Source organism: Lacerta agilis, chromosome 1 (genome assembly GCF_009819535.1).
Source record: "Lacerta agilis isolate rLacAgi1 chromosome 1, rLacAgi1.pri, whole genome shotgun sequence".
In the NCBI taxonomy this organism is placed as follows: Eukaryota; Metazoa; Chordata; class Lepidosauria; order Squamata; family Lacertidae; genus Lacerta; species Lacerta agilis.
Genome location: NC_046312.1, coordinates 36,954,569 through 36,979,071, shown reverse-complemented (window position 1 = coordinate 36,979,071; position 24,503 = coordinate 36,954,569). Strand labels below are relative to the sequence as shown.

The 24,503-nt window shown below is 40.2% G+C and overlaps 1 protein-coding gene across 3 annotated transcripts in view; it reads left to right on the top strand.

Annotated features, from left to right (window-relative positions):
- DPH6 (diphthamine biosynthesis 6) overlaps positions 1–24,503 on the top strand; it is a 248,600-nt gene that overhangs the window by 156,827 nt on the left and 67,270 nt on the right. For 2 of the 3 annotated variants that reach the window (XM_033144465.1, XM_033144483.1), the window contains exon 13: positions 18,838–19,080. The exons of the other annotated variant lie outside the window; for it this stretch is intronic. In XM_033144465.1, coding sequence (XP_033000356.1) covers positions 18,838–19,080 — 243 coding nt within the window. The remainder of the gene's footprint in view (positions 1–18,837; positions 19,081–24,503) is intronic. 3 annotated transcript variants of the gene reach the window in all.

Genomic DNA, 24,503 nt, shown 5'->3' with positions numbered 1-24,503 from the left:
AACAGAGTGCCTCCTACAATACCTTGTCATTTGAGCATTGCAGAGTGTGCAAGAGGTCATGGAACATGGGAAAAACCCTCTTCAAGCCAGTGGGTTGGCCCTTTAAGAGACTCTAGTTCTCCCCCCCCCCAAAAAAAGGGGGGGGAGAAGTCTAGGAGAAGCTCAGGAGACATTAGAAGTCTGCAAAATCTGCTCACTCTGTAGTGTTTGTGAGTGAGATGTGCTGCTAAAAGAACATGTTCAGAATCACACAGTTCCATATTTGTCATTTTAATATACCCATTAAAACAGGAATTAAACAAGCATACGACTCCTTGAAATTCCTCTGACTCATTCCATCTGTAGATGAGAACTGCTGCGGAGTTCAGAATTTTAATAATAGTGGTGTTAGTGTGGATGGCAACTGACTGAATGTCCAGAATGAAGGCACGGAATCTGTTTTTCAAAACTTGTATTGAGCATTGTTCATCTAATACTGGGTTATCAGCGTCAGTTGTTTTCTGGCAGACACTTAAAAGGCACGTGAAAGCTTTATTATCTGCCAGTTAACTTTTGCTCTCTGTTTCATATATTTTCAATAAAGAAGGGAATTTTAGTCAGGCCTGCTGAACTCTGACAAATGTGTGTGCACTTGGATGATAGATGGATCTTGGTCCCCGGGTGAAAAAACATAACGAAGTTAAGAAGAGAGAACTGTGTTTTATTTGGTGTTAACATTTTTTACTGAATTGGCAGCCATGTATTTCTCTTGTAAAGAAGAGGCATTAGAATGTCTGGTGTGAACACTTCACAGTTCTTCCTCTGCCCCCTTCCCAGTTTTCAGGCTTTGCCATTTCCCTCATGCAAAAGATTCTGTCAGAACACCTCTTTGTGTTTTAAGAAGTGCTGAAAGACTTACCAGTGAGGTCTCAGTAAACTGAGTCAGCTCCATCTTTCTGTGTAATGTAGAGTAGCAAATTCCAGATAAATATTTTCCAGTAAGTAAAATAATAATAATAAGGGGGGAATGTTCCGGAATTGTTAGATCTGAAGAAGTGCAAGGAGAATTAAGGTAACTGCTAGCATCTTGAGCTGGATTGCACCCCCTCTCCATTAGCTATTTGCGAAAACAAATTACTTCATTTGAGGGCAAATCACATAACTACTTGTAACATGTCGTCTGTTTGACCCTAAGCTTCTATTTCTTCTGACAGTTCTGTAGTGTAAAACAGTCTTTTTGTGAGCATAAGATACCTGCATGAACATATTTTTTTCTGGGCAGTTAGGCTAAAATTATTAATAGAGCATATTTTGTTGATATTCATGGAGCTTTCTATCAAGATTTGGTACACTTAAATATATGTATATATATCAGGTAGAGACTGTTTCTATGGAACTCCTCAATAAGTATACTTCAGAGCTCACCCATGCAATCATAGTTCCAGTAGCAAGGAAAATACAGTTGTGTGGGTTGGTTGTTTTTTTTTTATCATGTTTACACTTAGATGACTTCCTTTGACACTCAGGGGGGCAGGACATGCTAATGAAAGAAAGTATTTAACAAAAGTTGGTACCACTCAGTTGACTATTTCATTGTTGTTGTTCAGTCGTTCGGTCGTGTCCGACTTTTCGTAACCCCATGGACCAGAGCACGCCAGGCACCCCTATCCTCCACTGCCTCCCGCAGTTTGGCCAAACTCATGCCAGTCGCTTCAAGAACACTGTCCAACCATCTCATCCTCTGTCGTCCCCTTCTCCTTGTGCCCTCCATCTTTCCCAACATCAGGGTCTTTTCCAGGGAGTCTTCTCTTCTCATGAGGTATCAATTCTTCGGCGATCAGCCTTCTTTATCAGCCTATTTCATATGTCACGCTAAACCAAACCATGTAACATAACCTGGGTTACAGCTCATATTTACTGTGGACAGCATTAAGCTACAAACCTGGATTTGGTTGGCATGATAAGCTCGGGGCACCAGCAAAAAGGATGAGGGAGGAGGAAAGTGGCTGTGAGCTTCTTTCCAGGAGCCCAAGTGTTCACACTAAGCCAAAGTTAGTGAATCAGGCCACCGTTACAGAGCCACTTTACACAATACATTTGTGCAAGTGCTTAGCAGCACTAATAGCACGTATTTTGATCCAAGGATCACAGTGATATATAAGGCATCTTCAGGCATTTGGGCCTAAATGAAGAATATGTCGAAGTCCCCTCCCCCAGTTTGCCCTGAACACCAGGTATTGTTGGACTACAACATCATTCTTGTTCACTGACTCTACTGACTGAGAGTTAGAGACGTAACTACAGCAGGAGAGCCACAGTCTCCCCCATCCCCGATTTAAAGCATTTTTTTAAAAGACTTTGGATCCAGATACAATTTATTCATGGTCCTATCAGGCACAGTTTGTTCATCCCTGCTGTAGTTTAAATGGTCAGTTTCTATAGGCTTGGCTTTATCTTTGTAGCAAGTTGCAAAAAAAAAATCAGAAATATGAATATGAATAATGTGAATATGAATAAATAATGTCTTTACCCAACCTGTGAAAATGATATTGTTTACATGTGAAATATTTTTGAATGTATTCCTTTTTTAGGCCTTTTAATGGTCATATCTTTATATTCTCTCAATTGAAGATAGATGAATAAAAAATGTGAAACAGCTTAATCTCTGAAATTATATCACGAAAGATCTGTTTAAAGCATTTATACACCAGTCACCACTCAAAATAGCTTACATATCAATACAAACAACACAGTCCTTTCTCTCAAACTGAAATCTACAAAAGACATGGCACCAAAGGGATGGGGAAGGGAAAAGAAACCGAGGAAAAGAGGGGGTTGCAAAGCAATGTCTGTATATCAGATTTCTGCCCCCTAAAAAAAAAAAAATAATAGCAGTAGTTGTAAGGAAAGTTTGAGAAATGTGAGAATCAACATGAATGTAAAAGTATGAATCAGAATCCCCTTCTGTATGAAGGCAACATTTGGGAAATTGGGAATAATCCTTTAAATTCCAGCAAGCACTAGTTAGAATAAGAGATATCTTAACACTAAAATAAAATGTTAATGTTTTAAATCTTAAGTCTTATTACTTTCAACCCACCAATCCAAGAAGCAATTTCCAGGCTTTAATGTAACTGCAAGTTCAATCTAATTCTGGACAGTGGCACAGCTGAACTAATACCACTCCGCTATCTGTAATAGAAATATAATACCAACAGAGAGAAATAATCACTTCTATTGTTCTACCAATTAATATGTAAAGTGAAAAGCACTGACAAAAATTATAAATCCTTTGCAAAATCTGAAGAGAGTAAATCACTGGGATGATAATACCAAATCATCTTGAAATGCTATTATGGGAGGATTACACATGGTACAAATTAGAGATATTAGCTTTGATAGCTTCCTCAAAGGATAGAATGTCACATGATGGCTACTGGGCACCTTTAGAGAGAAACACAGAGGCTCTAGCTGTTGTATATATGTAAAATGTAATGCCCGGTTCAGGAGAAAATACCTTTCCCTTAGTGTGCTAACGAAGAACAAATCAGGGGGACACACACAGATGGTGCACGAGCAGTTGTGTCTTTGTGCACCCATGGATCCAAGCCATAAAAAGTTGAAGTTTGGCACACAGGTAGTCCAACACACCCTGACAAGTAGATGCTATAAAATGGAACACTTTTGTCTTCAAACTTTGAAATTTGCCTTAACAACAGCAGACAGCTCTCTAGCAAAGAGCCAATCAAGACATAAGTGCTACAATTCAAAATGTTATGTGGCAGAATAAATAAATACTAGAATGCAAATTTTATTTATGTACAAAGTGTGACATCTAACTGTGCTGATATGTGACTGGAACTTAGTTTTGCCCTTCTCCTCCTCCCACTGTGGGTTGGGAAGATAAATAACACTGTCACGCAGAATAAGGATAGCGTTTGGAGCATGGAGCTGGGTGTGCAGAAATGCCTGTTGTACACTTGCAAGTTGTGAACAACTCCACCAAAACATGCTGCTGGCAGTAAGAATGCAACCGTGAGCACATTTACTTGAAAACAAACGCTGTCGACGTCATAGCACTTCCAAGTAAACATGCATAAGAGAGAGATGAAAGTTTAATATGTGTGTTTTTTGGCTTATAATGATAAAAGTATGTTCTCTGTAATTGCAAGAGCTAATATTACAGGTGAAATAGCGTGGGGGGGATAATATTACAGGTGAAATAGCGTGTTAAATAACTGCTATTGTTAGCAGCACGTGGTCACTTCTGCATGTGTCTCTGCACAGGTGACCGATAAATTTTAGTCATACCTAGATATCAGAAGATTTCACTGTCTTGCATCCAAGCCCCACTACACCGATAGTCTGTGGAAAGAATAGGATTGCCCTAGGTCAGTGGTCAGCAAACTTTTTCAGCAGGGGGCCGGTCCACTGTCCCTCAGACCTTGTGGGGGGCCAGACTGTATTTTGGGGGGGGGGGGAAATGAACGAATTCCTATGCCCCACAAATTACCCAGATATGCATTTTAAATAAAAGCACACATTCTACTCATGTAAAAACATCAGACAGGCCCCACAAATAACCCAGAGATGCATTTTAAATAAAAGGACACATTCTACTCATGTAAAAACATGCTGATTCCTGGACCGTCCGTGGGCTGGATTTAGAAGGTGATTGGGTCACATCTGGCCCCCGGGCCTCAGTTTGGGGACCCCTGCCCTAGGCTGTAGCCATTGCTTGGGAACTGTTGCAACTGCTCCGTGTAGTTTCAAGGCCTTCATAGGAGCTTGGTTGTTTGTCCTGCTCTGAAACAGGAAATGGTGTCAGTTTAGTCGGGTTTGTGGATTGCAGCAGTAGTTACTGCTTGGGTGCCTAAACTTGTGTCGATAAGTTGTATATATTTTCCATAGTCTACCCAAAGATTTTCAAGATAATTAAGCGTGGGGAAGTGCAATTATGCCATGTAAATACTTTGCTTCCTTTTGCTTTGGTATTTATTTGCTGGCCACGAGTGTTTACTTGATATTGAAACACAGGAAGCATAAATGTTGTTTTTCATTTTGGCTCATTTTTAATGCCATTTACAGATCCTGGAACTAAGGCCAGAAAAATGAATACTACCTTGTCTGTCTGTTTGTAGCGTGGTTATGCAAGAGTAGAGTTATAAACCTTGGCTGCAAACTAAATAGCAAACAGATTTTTCATAAGGCCAAAAATTACTGTAGAAATAATTTCTGAAATAACTTTTCCCACTGCTCTTTTAGAATAACAAAGGAACTAGGTCAGGGAAATTTAGGATATTTTAGAGTACATACAGTATTATATTGTTTGCCAGTACCTAATTTACAATTACAGAGCTCCATGAATATTGAAATGATTCAGCTTCCCATTATAAATGTATGTGGCAGTTTGGTTGTTGATCAGTTTATGAAGTTAATGCAAATGAAACTGTCTTCCTGTCAGCATTTGAAATATATAATGCAGTCATGTTGTATATTCAGGGACAGGCCATTGACAGTCAATTAACAAGTTTGATTGGTATGTCAACTCATTCTTTTGAATTGTTAATAGTATGTTAATAGCATTCATTTCTTTGTGCAGTCCCATTTGCAGCTTCACAGTTACAGCTATTTTTTAATAATTCTGAGTAACCTAAAATAGTGCCTTAATAATAGATTATTAAACACCTGTCTGGTGTAGCTTAGGGAGGTTTTTCTAGACTGGGAGTTTGCAGTGTATCCCTTTGATATTCAAATCAACAAATGATAGCCTTTTTATTCAAAACGTAAGTTCTTTTGATGGTTAGCTTGTTAAGAAATATTCAGCTCCAGTCTGACCTGATCTGGTTTCCCATGGAAAAGATCTGATGCTGTTTGAAGGTTCATAAATGTAATGCCAATGACAATTTGTTGTTGACGTTTTGCTGCCTCAGCCTTCAGATGCTCCTGGTTGATGTGCCGCTTTAGCTTCACCAAATAATGCTTGCAGGTAAATGATCTTCTGATTTATCAGATAGTTTCAAAGCAAAGAGTTCTCTTCTGTGGTCTGTAGTCATGGTTTTTCAGGCTTGGAGGGGTACTTTAAAAGGCACATCAAAGTTGACAGTTGAATCTTAAGGCAAGGAATGATGGGAGATGGGAGAATTGTGGGAATATTTTTAGTGAATAACATATTACCGAGTGTTTTGAAGACCTTCAAAGGTCTATCAAACCAGTTCCCCATAGCAGATTTATTTCCACCTTTTAAAAATATATGGGATACACAGGTTAACTCTCAGTTTCCTGGGTAAGCTGCTGAGCTATTGACATATATATGTTATATGCCAATGTTTTATACAATGCATTTCTTGTTCAGGCATTCACTCACCTGCTTAAAAATTCCCTAAAGCAAAACTTCAAGCACCAGTTAAATGAAGACACCAATCAAGCCTTTTCTTTGAATTAATTTAGCTATTGATTTACAAAATCAGAATGACTAGATTGCAGAATAAACAATCATATCACTCTATTAACTAGCAGCTGTAATTCCTAGAACATTTATGTTTTGGTGTTTCCCTGTCAAGATTCCTGGTTTGTTTATTCTAAAATAATTACCATCTAGGCAAAATCATCCCAATACCAAGTAAAATCATGGTATGTTATTGGAACTTCTTATGACAACAAATGTTAGTTAACAACTTTTGTGACATAGAGTTGACATTATCTACTTCTAAAGGCTGAAGACAGAGGTGTTCTTACTCATCTCAATGGGCTGAAGAGGCAAGCAGCTCTGTACACCTTGACAAATCTTGTCCATGCCAATTCCTTTTCTATTAATAGAAATGTGAAAGTCCCAAGATGCTGCAAGTATCAAAATTCAGATGGATTTAGATCACTCAAGATCTCAGGGATGATTCTGTCAACTGGATGGGACAGGGGAAACTCAGTGTAAAGTGAAAATTGGTCCTGAATAGTTGAATGCCAAAGGTACAGATTAATGCAGAATCTTAATTTGCATTCACAGACACATTCACAGGGTAGTTTGCACTTTCCCCTCTGGCGCCATTGGCCAACTGTGCAGGAGATCTGAAATGTGGTTGCTGATTCCTTCCATGAATTTCTCCACTTTAGACTGCAGATGGCTCCCAAAGCTATGATGCTTCATTATTTGGAACCAAATTCTTTCTGCATGAAGATCTTCTGAAGCAATTGTATACTGCAGCAAAGTTCTGCATAGCACGTGATTGGTAGGCTTCCACACAACCATCTAAAGAGCACTGGTGTAATAAAATTTAGGTGGCACTGTTTATGTACGAACATACTCAAGAAGCCTGATGAAAAGTGGCTTAAACAAATGAATCATCCTCATTTTGGGAAAAAAAAGTATTACAGCACCATGGTCTCCTTTATTTCCAGTGTAGAAGCCCTTGCTCAAATTCTAGACAAGTAAATGTGCCTACACTTCTTCTGCCAATGATGTCAGATAAAGTGAGATAGATGTCTCATATGCATGATATACTATGGATTATATTCAGTGTGTTTCTTTAGTCCTTTAATGATCTTGGAAGTGTGGCAGTAGCGGTGGTGGGCTTTGTGTTGTTCCCTGTACCTTCACAATCTGTTGGCTTTAGGGAAATATATCCATCTGACCATTTTGGTATTTTACAGCTATGTTTGAGAAATGTGGTGTTTGTTGTACTTACTGTTAAAATGTAATAAAAACATGTTTTAGAAAGAAAAAGGAATGTGGCCTAAAAGCTCCATGCCAGCATTAGGCATAGCCCCCATCTCACCTGAGATACATAAAGTAAACTTTCTGCTCACAACAAGCTACAAATGGAGACCCTGAAGAACAATACTGCAATAACTGATTATTGTCACTGGATTTCAAAATACAAAGCATAGCTTTGTGTAAGTGTAGCATCCTAAGGGGAATTGCGTTCTGTCTTTCTGCTGCTCCTGTAGGTAGTTCTTGAGCTAATTGTTAGTGGCAAGTACAAAGCAGCAAGACCACCTGTGTGTGTTTTGTACACTTACACTTTCTGCTTAAGCAACCTTGCACCTGAGTTCCCCTAAGAAAGGCTACTGTGTTCATTTAAACAAAGCTGAATAATCCTAGCCATGCTGTTGTACTCATATCCTGCTTTTGGGCTTCCTATGGGCATCTTGTGGGCCATTGTGGGAACAGGGATGCTGGTCTTGATAGACACTTTTTCTAATCTAGCAGTGCTTCTTGTGTTCTAACTATTTGGTTTGTAAGGCATAGAGACCACAAATTGTGCTCTGGGTCTGCAGCAGAGAAATTAAATGAAATGTCATTGACTACAGCTCACTTAACAATCAAGGAAGCAACTGGTATCTCAGCATGCGTATTTTCTAGAGCTTGGTGGTTCAAGGTCAATTGTGGACTTTCTTATCCCAGCTCTTCATTTTTATTTCTTTGTTATAGTGCAGCATCTGTGCATCCATTTAAACAGCTGACAACTGTGTCAGCCCCTTTTCCTTATCACACCTGTCTAAACAGCAGAGAAGGGAACAAGGGGTCAGCACAACTCGGCAATCCATGTGAAGGAATGTTGCACAAAATGCTCTGCACAAAGTAGTGTGTTGTCTTTTTGCTAGGACTGCTTTTGGCACTGTGGGATTTATGCTAACGTGCTGAACCAGCTGCATGGAATTCTCCCATCTGGATGAGTTCTAAAATTTAGTTAATCCTTGACAGAATCATAGAGGAAACCACAGTTCCAGCTGGTATGAATTTGAAAATGTTCCTTAAAGACATAGTGTTACCAAATGATATTTATCAAAATCTAACCACTTCTAACATCATGTGTTTTAGCCTGCACTGACCTTAGTTTAAATTCTGTACTGGGTGCTATGGAGATGTGGAACTGTTCCCCACTCTAATCTGTTCAAGGATTTCTAGTACTGTACTCTGCTTCCCCTTTGAGAATGGTCAACGTTAAAGTCACACAAAGTTGTTAATCTGAAATTAAGTCAATGTTGATTGTCCTATTGTTGATTGTTTGTTTACTAAAGTTGTTGCTTGCTGCCTATCTCACCATTCTCCCCAGTCAGCATTTTGAAAGAACCAATGTTTGTGAGAGACAGATTCTTGAGTTAGCTTAGAGAGTCAAGTGTCTGCTGGGAGAGAGCATCTGACTATGAGAATAGAGTGTCACACTGTTAATGTGTTTCATACACTGTGAATTACTGTGGTGTGATGTACTGCTTTCACCTTTCTTGCAGAATATTTTGGCTGCCCAGCCATCCCTCTTCTGTTTATAATCACACTAATTTAGGGAGATAGTTGGCAGAGTAAAGACAGGTAGGGAATGGCAAAAATCTAACTCATTCTTCATTAAATTTTATGACTGCAATCTCAAGTCTCCTTGAATGCCAAGTTTCCTGTATAATGTCACAGCCTTGAATGGAAGTGTCAATGGAAATTTCAGTTTAGAAATTTTTGGTCAGCTATTCTTGGCTGTTTTATTGTAACAATCCTGAAGTAAAGCTTTTAATATACGGCACAAGAAGCCAAAGTTTTCTTAGAAGTAATTTTTATTGTTCAAGTGACAGAGTTATATGAGATTCTAAGAATGAGATGTATGAATGGGAGAAGCTAAAAGAAATTGTGTAGTATATATACATCTCTCTTTACAAACTATATTATCCTATGCAGAATATAGGATACTTACAGTTAGGTAGCCGTGTTGGTCTGCCGTAGTCGAAACAAACAAACAAAAAATCCTTCCAGTAGCACCTTAGAGTAAGTAAGTACTCTAAGTAAGTAACTAAGTACTTAGTTGGTCTCTAAGGTGCTACTGGAACGAATTTTTTTATTAGAATATAGGATAGTATTCTTTTCGTGCCATAACCATTTATATATTTCCTGGTTCATTCTTGATATGAAAGTTCAAAAGCCAACACCTAAATATTATTTGCACCATGTTCTATTATTTGTTTCACTTCCTGTATCCTTGGTTCAGTATAAAAACAGGGGAAAGAATGAAGTGGAGCCCAATTGGTGCACTAACACTCATTAAAGGGCTTTTGATCCAGCAGAGACTAACAGAAGAGGAAGGGAGGTGATTATTTTTTTTGCCAGTTTTGCTCTACACCCAGGGGTAGGCAACCTAAGGCCTGTGGGCCGGATGTGGCCCAATCGCCTTCTCAATCCAGCCCGCAAACGGTCCGGGAATCAGTGTGTTTTTGCATGAGTAGAATGTGTCCTTTTATTTAAAATGCATTTCTGGGTTATTTGTGGGGCATAGAAATTCATTCATTTCCCCCCACAAAAAATATAGTCCGGCCCACCACATGGTCTGAGGGACGGTGGACCGGCCCACAGCTGAAAAAGATTGCTGAAACCTGCTCTACACTATGCAACTTTTCACACCACCTTCCACCATGTTCTGGAGGGTTCCTCAACTCTCTGGCACTTATTTTCAGTTTGGGGCAGCAGTTTGGAAGGAGAAGTGGCAAGAACTTCCTTCCCTCCTCTTCTGCTGTCAGACACCTCCTTCCATGAGTGCAAGGGTACAAGGTGGATTGCATCCTGTATGATTTATTTGGCATTAATATTAAATCTAAAACTATTTTTATGGAGGTTCTTGGGTTACTGGTCTCTCAACATAGAATCCAGGACTGCAAGAACACACCAGCTAGCAAACCTTCTTCCACAACAGATTATGTCAGCATTGTTGCACCCAAAATACTATATGAATCAAGCGAAGTACAGAGACAAAGGTGAAGAATTAGAGACCACAGGAAGCAACTGAATAAGCTATTGACAAACCTCCTTTTGTCTTGGTTTCTGTATTTTTTAAAAGAAACTTTTAATGCAATGTGAAGTGTTTCCTGCTAGCTATGAGGCCTGGAAACCTTTAAAAAACTCAGATGTTCAGGTTCTCGAGTATCAGTGGGAGCTAAGAGAGCCTTCATGAGATGTTAGTTGACAAAGTAAGTTAGTTAGTTAGTTAGTTAGTGCAATATAAAAACACAAAATACATAATAAAAGTATAGTTAGTATACTGCCCTTCATCCGTCGATCTCAGGGCAGTCCACCCCATAAAAGCACAATATAAAAACACAAAATACATGATAAAAACAAGCCTCCAACCAGCCAACTGAACCTCCCTGGGAAGAGCATTCCAATATGGGAAGCCACTGCAGAAAAGGCCCATTCTCATGTTACCACCCTCTGGACATCTTGTGGAGGAGGCACACATTCTATAAAACAATTATAGAATACAGCCCCATTTTGATCCCAAGGTTTATTGTGACAGGTGAATCATACATGCCTTGTGATGATATTAGATCTTTCATACAACAAGGACTCTGGGGAAGACATACAAAGTACAAATCTTTATAACTAAATGTGACATTCTTAGCACATAGTTAAGTAACTCTTTTGTGAGTGAAATGACTGCATTATCATGTGTTCGATTAGAAGTGTTTTAAATCGGGTGAGGAAGCTGTGGCTTTCCAGATGTCAGATGCCAACACTCATCCTTCTCAGCCATCGTTGCCATGATGGGAGTTGTAGTCTGGCAACACCTGAAGTGCTTCAGGTTATCTACCCCTGTTTAAAAGAAATATATTTGATTAGAAGTTTTGTCCTATAAATCTGAGGGTATCTGTTTTTTCATTCTCCCTACATTCTGGGTAGCCTACATAATCATTTTACCAATAAATGATGTCATTTATTGTTTTAAATTCCATAATACTTTGGGATTCACAAGACCACATCTATCTGTCTTAAAATGAACCTGATGGAAATCACATAAGGTCTGAGGAATATATATTCCATATGATATATGTTTCCTTTGGGCAATGATCCATATTCTCTGTATTCTTCTGCTCGCAAACATGAATTCAGTAAATAATAATGATGACTCATCTCAAAGCATTCAATGCACTTCTTTGTCTCTGTAATCCACCCCCCCCCTTTCCATAACGGGCACATCTTCAAAATATTATTGTCACTATTAGGTTCTCTTAGTCATTAGCTTTGCTCTTAAAATCCTTTCCTTATCAGCCAGGACCTTCAGGGGCTGCTTTGTTCCTCTGCTATAAATTCTCTCCAACATCATCTGGTTTTGAAGTCTCCAAAACTGGAGGCTGTAATCTGTTATGTCCATCACCTCCCTCCTTTTTATTGTGGTGTCTTAAACATAAAACCAGTAATCCAGTGTAATAATATGGCCAGATTGCTGTCTGTTATCACCATAGGTATAGGTCACTTCCATCTTTCTACCAGTTTTTCTTCCATCCGTAACATGTTTTCAGAAATTTTATGGAGTTAGATTTTGTTGCGCTTACCCATCAGATCTCATATTTTTGTCTCCAGCTGGCATTTCTAACCTGTCTAGAGCCTTTGGTATTATTTCTCTTTTCTCATTTATGTTAATAACACTCTGCAACTTAGTGTGCTCTGTGGATTTCATTAGTATGCCGCTAATCCCATCTTCCATTGCATTAATGAAGATGTTAAACAAAATCAGACCTAGCATCAATCCCTACGGCACCCCACTAAACTCCTGTCCCAAGTTAATATGTTGGGATTTTTCATTTAAACTTCTCTTATTCCCCTGGCTAGTTAAAAAAAATGTTTATATCCATGCCGATTTAAATTATTTTCTTCAGTGATTGTATCATATACTGTTAAAATCCAGAAGCTCTTGCATTTCTTCTACTCATTAGTTCCAGAATTATATCTTAACGTGCTGTCAAGTCTGACTAGCCTACTATTTTATTTCTAACACTGAATTCTTTATGCCTTAATGTAGTTGGTACTCCTCTTCTCAGTCTTCATTGTCTTGTTTAAAAATTGGACACATTTATTTATTTGTTTAGACTGAAGCTTTAATTAATGTTTATTTTCATTTGTATATCACTCAGATCCTTTAGGAGGAAATACACACAGCCCTAATTATGCTTTAAAACTTTAGACAGTTTATAGATTCTGCCTTAATTGGTTCTGTAGTGTTTAAAGTCAGGTTGCTTAGTAAGTGAATAGGATCAGTGGTCTTGCTTTTTTGAAATAATGACTTCTCACTGTCCTGTCATGTGTCACTATGTTTTGGCAGAGAAAGACTTGGTGCATCTCAGCTGAGCAACTTACTGCACATTCCATGTAACAGTACCTTGATGGCTTTTTAAAGGAAAAGCGGCTTCTTAACAAGTGTTTAGGAGCGGAGAAACAACATATGGGTGGCGGTATTTAATTCCTTCTGTTTTTCCATTACAACTCTCCAACCCTCCACAGGAGTTCCAAATAGGGACAAAAGCATGTTTGGAATCCTGCAAGGGAGGAGAATGGCAGCCAGGTATGGTGGAAGATCACCCTGTCAACATGAAATAACTTATGGAAGTGACTTTTGCAGTGCAGATCCACAAAGAATTGGATTGTTAGCGGAATCAAAGTTTAATCAAGGAGTTATCCCAGGAGTAAGGTTGAGTGGCGCTATGGGTTAAACCACAGAGCCTAGGGCTTGCCGATCAGAAGGTTGGTGGTTCGAATCCCCGCAATGGGGTGAGCTCCTGTTGCTCCATCCCTGCTCCTGCCAACCTAGCAGTTCGAAAGCACAAAGTGCAAGTAGATAAATAGGTACTGCTCCAGCGGGAAAGTAAACGGCATTTCCATGCGCTGCTCTGGTTTGCCAGAAGCGGCTTAGTCATGCTGGCCACATGACCCAGAAGCTGTACCCTGGCTCCCTCAGCCAGTAAAGTGAGATGAGCACCGCAACCCCAGAGTCGTCCGTGACTGGACCTAACAGTCAAGGGTCCCTTTACCTTTACCTTTAAGGTTGAGTAAGGTTGAATAGCATTAACGTGTATGACTGGAAGCCACGCTGTGTCTTGAGTTTGAATCTACTTTTGGAATGTTTAATTGTGCACTGAGCTTATACCTCTTTGGATACTCAGGCTTGCTGCTGCATTTCCTTTATGCAGCAGCCTGTTGTACCTCTGATAAAACAGATCTGTGCACTTACTGCTTTCCCTGGATCACCACATATCGCCATGAGCAATCAGCTCTGGTCACTCTTAATTCAGATTCAGGGATATTCATGTGAGTTAATTTGATTCATGAGTTTTAACTGAAACACTTATTTTTCGTGTCAAAAGAGGCTCAAATGATTGGGTCAATTCACATGTAACATGGCTTTGAGGACCAGGAGCACATTGCAGGATTGAACAATCTCTTGTGAGTCTCCCACTCCCATGCTCAGATTCCTTCCCTCCGTTTCTTGTTTAAGCAAACCAGCGCTCGCCTGGTTCAAATGCAGTAACAATCTAGGAAGGGAAGGAATTGAAAACTACATCAAAATGTACAAACAAAAAGTATACAAATAACCAAATAAATCATATATCCTGTATTACACTAGTCTCTGATATTTCTTCCTATATTATTTGAATCTCCCCCCATCCTCCCCCCTCTCATCCTCCCTACTTCCCTCACCTATATGTGATCTTATTGGTCTTATATTATCTTATTCTACTGTGATATTTAATTTCCCTAAATATATCCATACTTTTCATAATGTTATTCATTCACCTTGCAATATATAACCTGAATCAAAAATATTTAGTAGAAAACCAGTTTTTAGAAAAACGTCATTCGTTTCATTAGAAAACGTCTAATGAAAAACAGTTTCCTTGTTTTCCAAATATAGGACTGTTTTGGCTATTTCACAGGGAGAGGGAAAACGATATTATTGATTTCCTACGTCATAAGTATAAAGCCTGACATGCTGTGAATCTGTACATCTACCCCCCAAAAGCAGAACAAAACACAATGGCAAAACGGATTCACACATTCTTAAATTATTGAGCATGCACCAATTATTTAAGTAAAAACTTTCTGAAAACTGTTTGCCCTAGAAAGTTCAATAAAAGATTCCACATTACCAAATGCAATTTCATTGCCATTAGCTAAATACGAGGGACGTAGGAAGAAGGAATTACCATATATTAAATTAAAGGCTCACCACCTTAAAGCTGTAATCCCTTTAGAAAAAGATAATTTCTATCTAACTTAATCAGCAAGAGGTCTTTATTGCCTGAAGTTTTAATTGATTTAAACCCTCTATAAGGTCAGAGGTACACATGGCTGACCAGAGGCGGCCAATTAACACATTGTCAGTTGTGCTTATTTACCTTGACTGAACTGTAATGTAGGGCTATTTTTTGGGGAGGGGGTAATCAGTACTGCTGAATCTTCTGTGAACTTTAACCTCTTAAAGGGCAGCAGTCATTCATATAGCAGCGTGCAAGAACAAAGGTTTAGTTTATTGTACACTGCCCCCTTTTTATTTTAGAGACAGGTGAACTACTCTCGGGCAAATGATATATATTGTCATTTAATGCCTTGGTTACTTTCGTTTCAGTTTATTTATTTTAAAATGCTGGTAGTGATGAGCCAGTTAATAATGTAAAATTTTTTTTTTACCTTATAGCCCAGTGTATATTAATGGGCTCTATTCCATTAAATCCAGCCAATACTATTTGCCCTTAAATAGTCTTAGGTCTTTTGCCATGATATTACGTGCCAAATCTACAGAAGCAGCATCCTTATTTTAATCCATTGCCTGTAAACCATAGTCTGTATTACCATGATGTGTGAACCAGGCAAATGTGTCAACAACAAGCAGGGAGTATGAAACTTCCATTACTACTAATGACTAGGTCTTAAATGTGGCCCAAACTATGTAGAGAAGAGCTTTCCAGACTGTGTCTTGCGACACTTGAGTGTGTTGGTGTGTCGTGCAAACGCCCCCTGCGCTTCTCTCGGGGCTGGAGGGGTGGCTTTAACCTCTGGTTTGCTAGTAAAACTGAATTACCGTGCTGTGAAATGATACATGTCTAAAAAGTGTGTCAACAACATTGAAAAGTTTGGAAAGCTGTCATGGAATAAAAAGAGGCATGAGAATAAAATGTTTTGCTGAAAAAGCTTGTGTTGCACACAGGTGAGCAACATGAGTCTACGGTTTCTCCCAGGACGTGCCCACAAAGTTCCCTGAAGACAACCCCACTACACCTCTCACCCTCCCCTCCATCCTCTCACTCAGAGGCAAAACCACTTCCTACCACCACCTATCTATAGCCAACTCAACAAAGAGCGAACATAACATTCAGCCTACTGACCTTGCTTGGTGATTGCACGGATTGAAAATGTAGGCTATTCTGGGCTCCTTAGAAGAAGGTATGCATATATAGATGAAATAAATAAATAGTGCATGTTTTGGAAACAGCACCCCGTAGTGTCAAATTGTAATAGGCATGCAACTGAAATACCTAACACCTGAGAAGCCATTTTGTAAAATGGCTGCTATGGGGAAACTAAAGTGAAATCTGAATTGGCCTTGTGCCTTATTCTGGGATGTGTCCAGAACTGCAGCTCTGCTCCTGCAACAGACTTCCATGCAGGCAATGGCATTTTCTTACCCAAACCACTGAGTTGTGTGCTTTTCTGTTACCTTTCACTTTGCCATTTTAGAATTTGTTAAGAGAGACAAAAAGTATTATTTCAGAAAGCAAGGCAGATATCTCAGAATCGGTGCCAAAAGTTTTGCCAGTTTTCTTCAAAGTGCTCTAAAGATTTGTTTACAACTTTTTTTTGGGGGGGGGGGCAACTATATGGGTTAATTTTACCAGAAGTATCCAGGAGACTTTTAAGACGGTGTTATCTTGGTACATATTTCAAAACACTGACAGATATTTTATCAGTAATTAGTATTCATATTATGTCTCAAACAATCTGTTCAAGAATAGGGGAAATGAACTGGTTGAACAGCTCTTTCAAACTGATAATTAATGTTCGGGGCGGGGGGTGCATTTAAAATAGAGGTCAAACAGGAAGTTATTTTTTAGCGGAATAATGTAAGTGACCTGCACTGGGGATTCACCTTGTCTATTGAGTTAACTTTGGAAAAAACCCTTCTTAAGAAATATATCACCCTTCCAAATAATTTCTTCCTGGATTCATTGCTCATCTTGTCAATATGCCACTTGATAGCTGGCTGGACTCCCTTGTTCAATGGCACATATTTTTAAATAGCACACACCCTCCCTCCCCACTCCCACACATACAAAGACCATTTGTTCTTTTTAACAAAAATATTAATTGCATTTTGTTCTCTTCCATTTTTTGGGTTATATATAGTATGCAAAACAATATTTTAGACATCTTAAACAACTTAAAAATATAGTTGATGGGTGTCAGTTGATCTATTATATTTTCTCTTTTCCGCTGCCTCCCCCTCTTCAGCTGCTAATCATAGAATTTGATTGCCAAATAGTTTTAACATATTCTTCCAATAGCTACATGTGTGAGTCTTCTGTGAGACACAGGCAGTTTTATAAGGACAGATTTGGAGTTACATATGGGTTTGTCACATGGTTTGATTGCCATGTCTTTGAGGACATCAGGTTGTGTTGTTTTTTTTAACACGCACACACAGATTCTGCAAATAATTCCCCCAAAATAATTTATGCTAAGATAATTTTTATTATGATACAATTCCAAGTGCAGATCATGATCTTTAAAGCCCGTTGTGGCTTGAGACCATAATTTCTGAAGGGCTCTATTACAAATGAACCTTCTGGTCATATTCTCTCTTCCCCTGGTGTCCATTTGTATGGGGACATTGGGGAGGATTTTCTTGATAGCCATGTGCGGGGAGGCTCATTTGGATTGTTTTATGGGACTCTTTTACTCTGTGACTGGGAGTTGGAGTCCAACAACATTCGGAGACAACACATTGGCTACCTTTACTCTAGTCTCGAGCCTTTGGGAGCTTGAACGGGGAGAACAAGCACCTTGAATCAAGTCTAGAAGTGAAAAGGTAACCAGTAAAGATGATGAAGGATCAGTGTAATGTAGCATTATAGCCTAGCTCTAGTGAAAGCCCTGGCAGCTGCATTCTGAAACAACGAATGTTTCTATACCGTTTTCAAAAGAAGAAAACGGTGTAGTTGGTATATAGGATAATAAAACACTGACAAAAACTCTAGGCTGTTATCATCGCTACCACAACATGGGCATCCAAGAGTTTGGCTATACTACAACTGCCTCGAGCCTGTCAGATAAGGCAGTAAAGGCAGAAAAATAAGTGAAATGTTATTTGTTTATACCTCAGTTCATATGAATATTGTGTGAATGGAATTTGCATAGCTCATTTAAATTAAATGCAAAGTAATGCTTAATCTTATGCAAATTTTGCAATATATGTGTATAAAAAGTACACAAATCACAGACAAATTAGCATTGCAAAACTTTTCAACCCTAAACACAACCAATGGCTCTTTAAAAAAATATTTGTGAGATTGTCTTATTCGCTGAGGGAAGGGAGGGGAAGAATTACTGTTTGGAGCCAACATACCACAAGGAATGATGGTGACCCTGGCGTGTCTGCCTTAAATTAATGAGAATTGTTGCTGACTAGAACATGTCACAGTACCTCCTTACCCTACCCCTTGTTTTGTGCACTTGCAAGTTGACAGGTTGTAAACAAATTTACTTGAAATGTGACACAATCTTTTATTGATACCTTGGAAATATTGTGACTTTGTGAGAGGTTACATTTCCATATTTCTAGCCTTACCTGTTCAGTTCATTGCTGATTTGTCTGAAAGTGATTATGCATACACGGACATCCATGTATTAACTTTCAAGTTCCAGCTTATTACAGTGCTGTACTTTTTTATGATGCAGCTATATCCCTGTCAGAAATGACCTTTACTCTGGTTTTCTTCCTTCTTTTGTACGAATGTTAAGAGATGATTTTGCAGTATCCTCTCACGGTGAAGGTAGAAGACAATTTCACCACTTTTCTTAATGTTTCCCCCCCCCCTACTATTTTCCTTCTCTTCTAGGTGGGAGATGTTCTCTACTGTGCGGGGCAGATTGCCCTAGTGCCGTGTACGATGCAGCTTGTCAGCGCGGGCATAGAAGCAGAGGCTTTGGTTTCCTTAAACCACGTTGAAAAAGTCCTCAAAGCCATGAGCCACAATGCTGAACTCCACCATGTACTTATGGCAAACTGTTATGTAACTGACAGCAAGTACATTCCTGTCGCTCAAGCTGCTTGGCAGAAGAAATTAAGAGGACTTAAAAAGGTATATGTAATATCAATTTTCGTTCCCCCCCACCTGCTTTGAAAATAACAGTTTGTTATTTTCCTCCTAACTTGAAGTCATATCAGAACATTCTCAGTGCATTTCGTTGGGGTTCAAGTAAGACGGATATAATAAGGTTTGATTGAGCTGTTTTGTTCTTTCTCATAAGTGGCTGTGCACAATTGAAACAGAAAATTGCTTAATAGAAAGATATATTCATCACCAAGTTTGTCTTCATCCCCCAAAGCAAAAACTGAAAGAACCAACTCCAGCTGGAAACTTTTTGAAAAGTACAGTATTTAGTAAATGTGCCCATATCCTTTTCTTCAGGAGGGTAGTTTAGTTTCTCATCATTCTTTATGGGTTCTGCACTTATTTACTTGGATAACTTCAAAGTTCATCTTTTGCTGACTAAGTGCCATTTTTTCTGAAGAAGTTTTAAAGTGCAGTAGTAAGTATCACAGTTATATACCCCTCTGGAATAGCATGGGACAAAGGCTGGGTCTGTATCAGGAAGGGGAAATCAATGAAAATCACTGCTCCTCCAGCACTGGATCTCTGCCCCTTCAGTCTATTAAGATTGAATCTTATGACATTCATAACAACTGGGTTGGATCCAAGCAGAACACAATTGTGCAACCCATCTTTCCACATCCCTCATCTCCCTTGGAGCCTCCTGTGTTCCTCAAAAGCCTCTTTAGAAGGTCACTGACACTCCTGGGAGGCTGCAGTTGAAGTAATTGGCACCAATTGTGAAAGTCTAGTCTCAGTAATGCATGAGAGCCAATAAACTGCAGCTCAAACCAGATAAGACTGGCGCTTCTGCTATTTATGGTTTGGTAACCTCTAGGTTAGATTATTGCAAGGCATTATACATAGGGCTGCCACTGAAGACAATTCGGAAACTTCAGCTGGTGCAGAATTCAGCTACCAGGTTGCTCACCAGGGCCAAACAGTTTGAGCATATACCTCCAAACATGGCCCAACTGCACTGGCCGCCAATTTGTTGCCGGGCCCAATTCAAAGTGCTGGTTTTGACCTATAAAGCCTTAAACTGCTCAGGACTGCATTTCCTCAAGGACTGCCTCTCCCCATATGAACCAACCTGGACCTTGTGATCATCATCCAAGACCTTTATTTGTTTACCTCCTCCTTTCACCCATCTTGCCATTCATCTTCCCAGCCGAGTTATTCTTCCTAGCTGGTTGAGATGTTCTGACTCAACACCTTTGAACATCGGATGTTGAGCCCCGCTGTTCCAGATACACTGCCTGACTTCTCACTCTACAGCTTTCTGGAATGCAGTCTCTGCTGACAACCCAGACACACGCCATCCTGTTGCACATAAGTTTGTTTTGCACCTAAAAGGTCCTTTCAGGCTTTTTTGACCATGTATTTGAGAAAGTCTGTGGAGAGCCCTCTCCTCCATCACCATTCTCTAGGCCAGTGATGGCCAAACTTGGCCCTCCAGCTGTTATGGGACTACAACTTCCGTCATCCCTAGCCAACAGGACCAGTGGTCAGGGATGATGGGAATTGTTGTCCCAAAACAGCTGGAGGGCAAGTTTGGCCATCACTGCTCTAGGCCAACCCTTTTGCACCTGTAAAGGGCTTGACTCTGAAATAAAGTTTGCTGAAATAGTAAAGCCATCTTTTTCTTTTTAATTGTTGCCACCTGATCATCTCTTAGGTTTCATCTGCAGTTTTTTGACTGTCAAATGACTGTTTCCATCACTTACAAGCTCCATCCACCCAGGTCTTTATTCTTGTTGACATCTGCCATATCATAATTACTTACTGGGATGGGAGAGGAAACAAGTACAACAAAGATAATTATCATCATCGTCATTTTGCTGTAACTTCTATTGCTTGATACAAGCAGAAAACTGCTCTAGCAAAATAGCAGTACATTTCCCAACACTATTGTGTGTGTGTGCGCACAGTACCAATTCAGCTTTATTAATGGTCAAATACACTGGAAAAGGACAAGGAAAAGCAAGCTGAGGATCATCTCACGGAGTTTAGGTTTACAGAGTTTAGAAAATTAGTGTTTTCCATTTATTTATTTATTTAAGATGAAGTCATTTAGAAGTGGCATTTTATGGCTGCAAGATATCAAGTGCATGTCACCATATTTTTGAAAAATGGTTTCTAAAATAAAACTTCTGGAAAATCTTTAGAAAGTGCTCCAGTTGCCCAGCTTACTTCTGTTATTATTTTTGTCCTGTGGTGCGTTGATGCATATGGTCATACTGAAAATTTAGGCGTATCCCCTTGGCAATGGATGCATACAACAGTCAATCCTGGAGATATGCATGCATATTCACACAAGAGAGAGGAGGGCAATAGAAGAAAGTTCAGGATCCCAATCCCAGAAATTGAGTGAATTTTCACATGTCCACCAGGCACCTTGTATTCACAGCTTGCAAGGCTCTTGGATAATATAATTTAAAAATAAACACAACATTGAAGATAGCCATCTGTATTCCTTTCACAAACCTGCATTTATTATTATTATTATTATTATTATTATTATTATTATTATTATTACCCCACACATCAATCATTAAAAATTTCCCTAAATAGGGCTGCCTTCAGGTGTCTTCTAAAAGTCAGATAGTTTTTTATTTCCTTGACATCTGAAGGGAGGGTGTTCCACAGGGAAGGTGTCACTACCGAGAAGGCCTTCTGCCTGGTTTCCTTCTTCTAGCGGGTAGGGAACCAGCAGAAGACCCTAATATCCATGCAAATATTGTTTTCTTTGTAGGGTTGTGACGTGTTTCTTGGCAGAGGCTCTGATAGCTCAGTGGTAGAGCATTTGCTTTGCATGTGGAAGGTTCCTGGTTTAGTCTTGGGTATCTCCAGGTAGGGCTTAGGGAGGTTTCCACTTGAAATCCTGGAGAGCCACTCACTGCCAGTCAGTATAGACAAAAGTGAGCCAGAAGCTCTGACTCATTATAAGGCAGCTTCCTGAGCCCTGTCCCAGGCCTAGAATTTTCTCTTCTTAAAAATGGTTTGCATTTTCCTCTACTGAAAAAGAAGTAACAATGTCATCATCTAGCATGATGATATTATGAGTGATTTTTGCTAACTCATTCCCTGTAATTATCAATATAAAGAAAATAAACCATATGGGTTGTAGTCCACTTATTTTGGATGGGACAGATGGCATTATTGATGGGTGGAAATATTCCAAATGTTTATAGTATAATGAAATAGCAGCAACTAGTTGCAAGAGTTCATTCTCATTCACTCAGGCATATTATTGAGTTGTGGTTGAACTCTATCATTTACTAACAGCTCTTTAAGGACATTGCAGAGCTGCGTTACACACAGGGCAATTCTGTGAAAACGCCCGCCAAGATTCCTAGGTGTGGAGCTGTTGTCCCCCAGCTTCAACTAATTGTCTACTCATTGCCCTTTCCAGACAAGTGACCAGCTAATGAAATGAAGTGCATGGCAGAGAAGCTAAGTGTGATAGCATCATCACACAATGTGTAATGATACAATACATGGTGCATTGGGGATGATAGCACACGAAATGTCTTGTTTCACACATAGGCAAATGTGTAGCATAAATTCTATCTTTGTCTTCTTTGGCGACCATACATAGGCTGCAATAAATATAACATTTGGTTTTGATATGGAAGGCAGTGGTTCTAATCTTATTTCTTGTTTTCTTCTCATTTATCAGCTGCTTTGGATGGGCGTTGTCTGGAAAAGCAACCTAATTTCTTTTAAATAATAATAATCAATAGATAAAAAAATAATCTTCATCAAATAATGAAGCTCACTGGGGACTCTTGCACCATTCACTGAGCAATTGTCTATCCTGTTTGTCAGAAACTTTTACATGATTCAAATTACAATTATAATGTCATACTATTAAAACTGCTTCACCAAGCACTTCTGTATGGAATCAGATTCCAAGGAAGGAGATTTTGACTAAACATTAGGAAGAACTTTCTGAAAGTAAGAGCTGTTTGACAGTGGAACGGAATATGATGGATTCTCCTTCACTGGAGGTTTTTAAGCAGAGGTTGAGTGACCATCGGTCAAGGATTTTTTAGCTGTGGTTCCTGCCAGGGGCGTAGGAAGGGGGAGGAGGCGGAGCGCTCCGGGTGCCACTCTGGGAGGGGTGACAAGATGGCCCCTGCCTTCCCCCCCCCAGCTTTAGAGCGACCAAAGGCGTGCACAGCGTCCGCATGGGCAACCTTGCTGCCCACTGCTCGGGCCAGCCCCGCCTGCCTGTGCGGTGCTCTACAGCCTGCCACCGCCCACTCGCAGCACGCGCACAGCCCGGCATCCCTAAACGGGACAGTTCTGTCTGTCACGTTGCCGCTCCACCGTCTCTCGAGAAACTTTTGGCCCGCTGGCCAATCAGCGGAGAGTGGCCAAGGAGCAGGGAGGGGGGGCGGGGAGCCAACACGGCAGAGAGGGCTTTTCCGAGGAGGTTTTGCTCATGCTCGGCTCGCGTTGCCAGCTGTCAGTCCCGCTTCCTGCACCACAAGACCTTCTAGTAAAGCCGCTGAGCAGAGAGAGCAGCTGGCAGAGAGGGAGGCGGGGGAGGGAGGGAGAGAGAGACTGAGGGAGCGAGCGAGGTCGGGGGAATGGCAGGAGAGGCAGGCGGGCACTGTTCATTTACTTCACGGTGCCCTTCAGATGGAGGGAGAGCCGCGGAGATGGAAAGGAGAGCCGTTGGTGCATTCCCCTCGCCCCCATGGCGCTGGTTCTCCATCAAGCATCCAGACACCAAACTTCCTTGAATGCGTATTTGCGTGATCCATGAGTGGTGCTGGCACCCCTGGGAGGATCGCCATGCCTCCGTGGGCGGATCGCCCGGCCCCTGTGTGCGCGTCATATTTGCTGCTCTGGGTACCCCAGCAGCTTCCTCCGCCACTGGTTCCTGCATTTCAGGGAGTTGAACAAGTCGACACTTAGGGTCCCTTCTAACTCTACAATTATATGATGCATAAAAGCCAGGTCAGATCATTCTGTTTTTGTCACATAGAGTGTAACCAAAACCAAAAGTATCAGCTTTCTTTTTGCATGAAAAGTGATGTACTAAGAAAACAGTAATGATTATTTGGGATGGTGGCATTGGAAGCACATTCCACTATATCTGGAAAGCCTGGATAAGTTGGAAGTTATTTCCTACCTCCCTTTATCCCCATCCCTACGTCACCTCCTAGCTGAATGGCTGTTTCTCCTGGACTCAGAGAATGTATACATTGGCTGCTGCAAGCAAAGGAAGGGATGAGACAGGAAGGAGCCAAGCAGGGAGGGAAATGGATGTACCAAATCAAGATTGGGGAGCATAAGGTGAGGATTGGAACATAGTAGAACCAGGAATTGGGCAGGTGATGAATGGGTGGGATGGCTAGGGAGTGGGAACCAAAGAGTAAGAGGAAATGGGAAAGAGG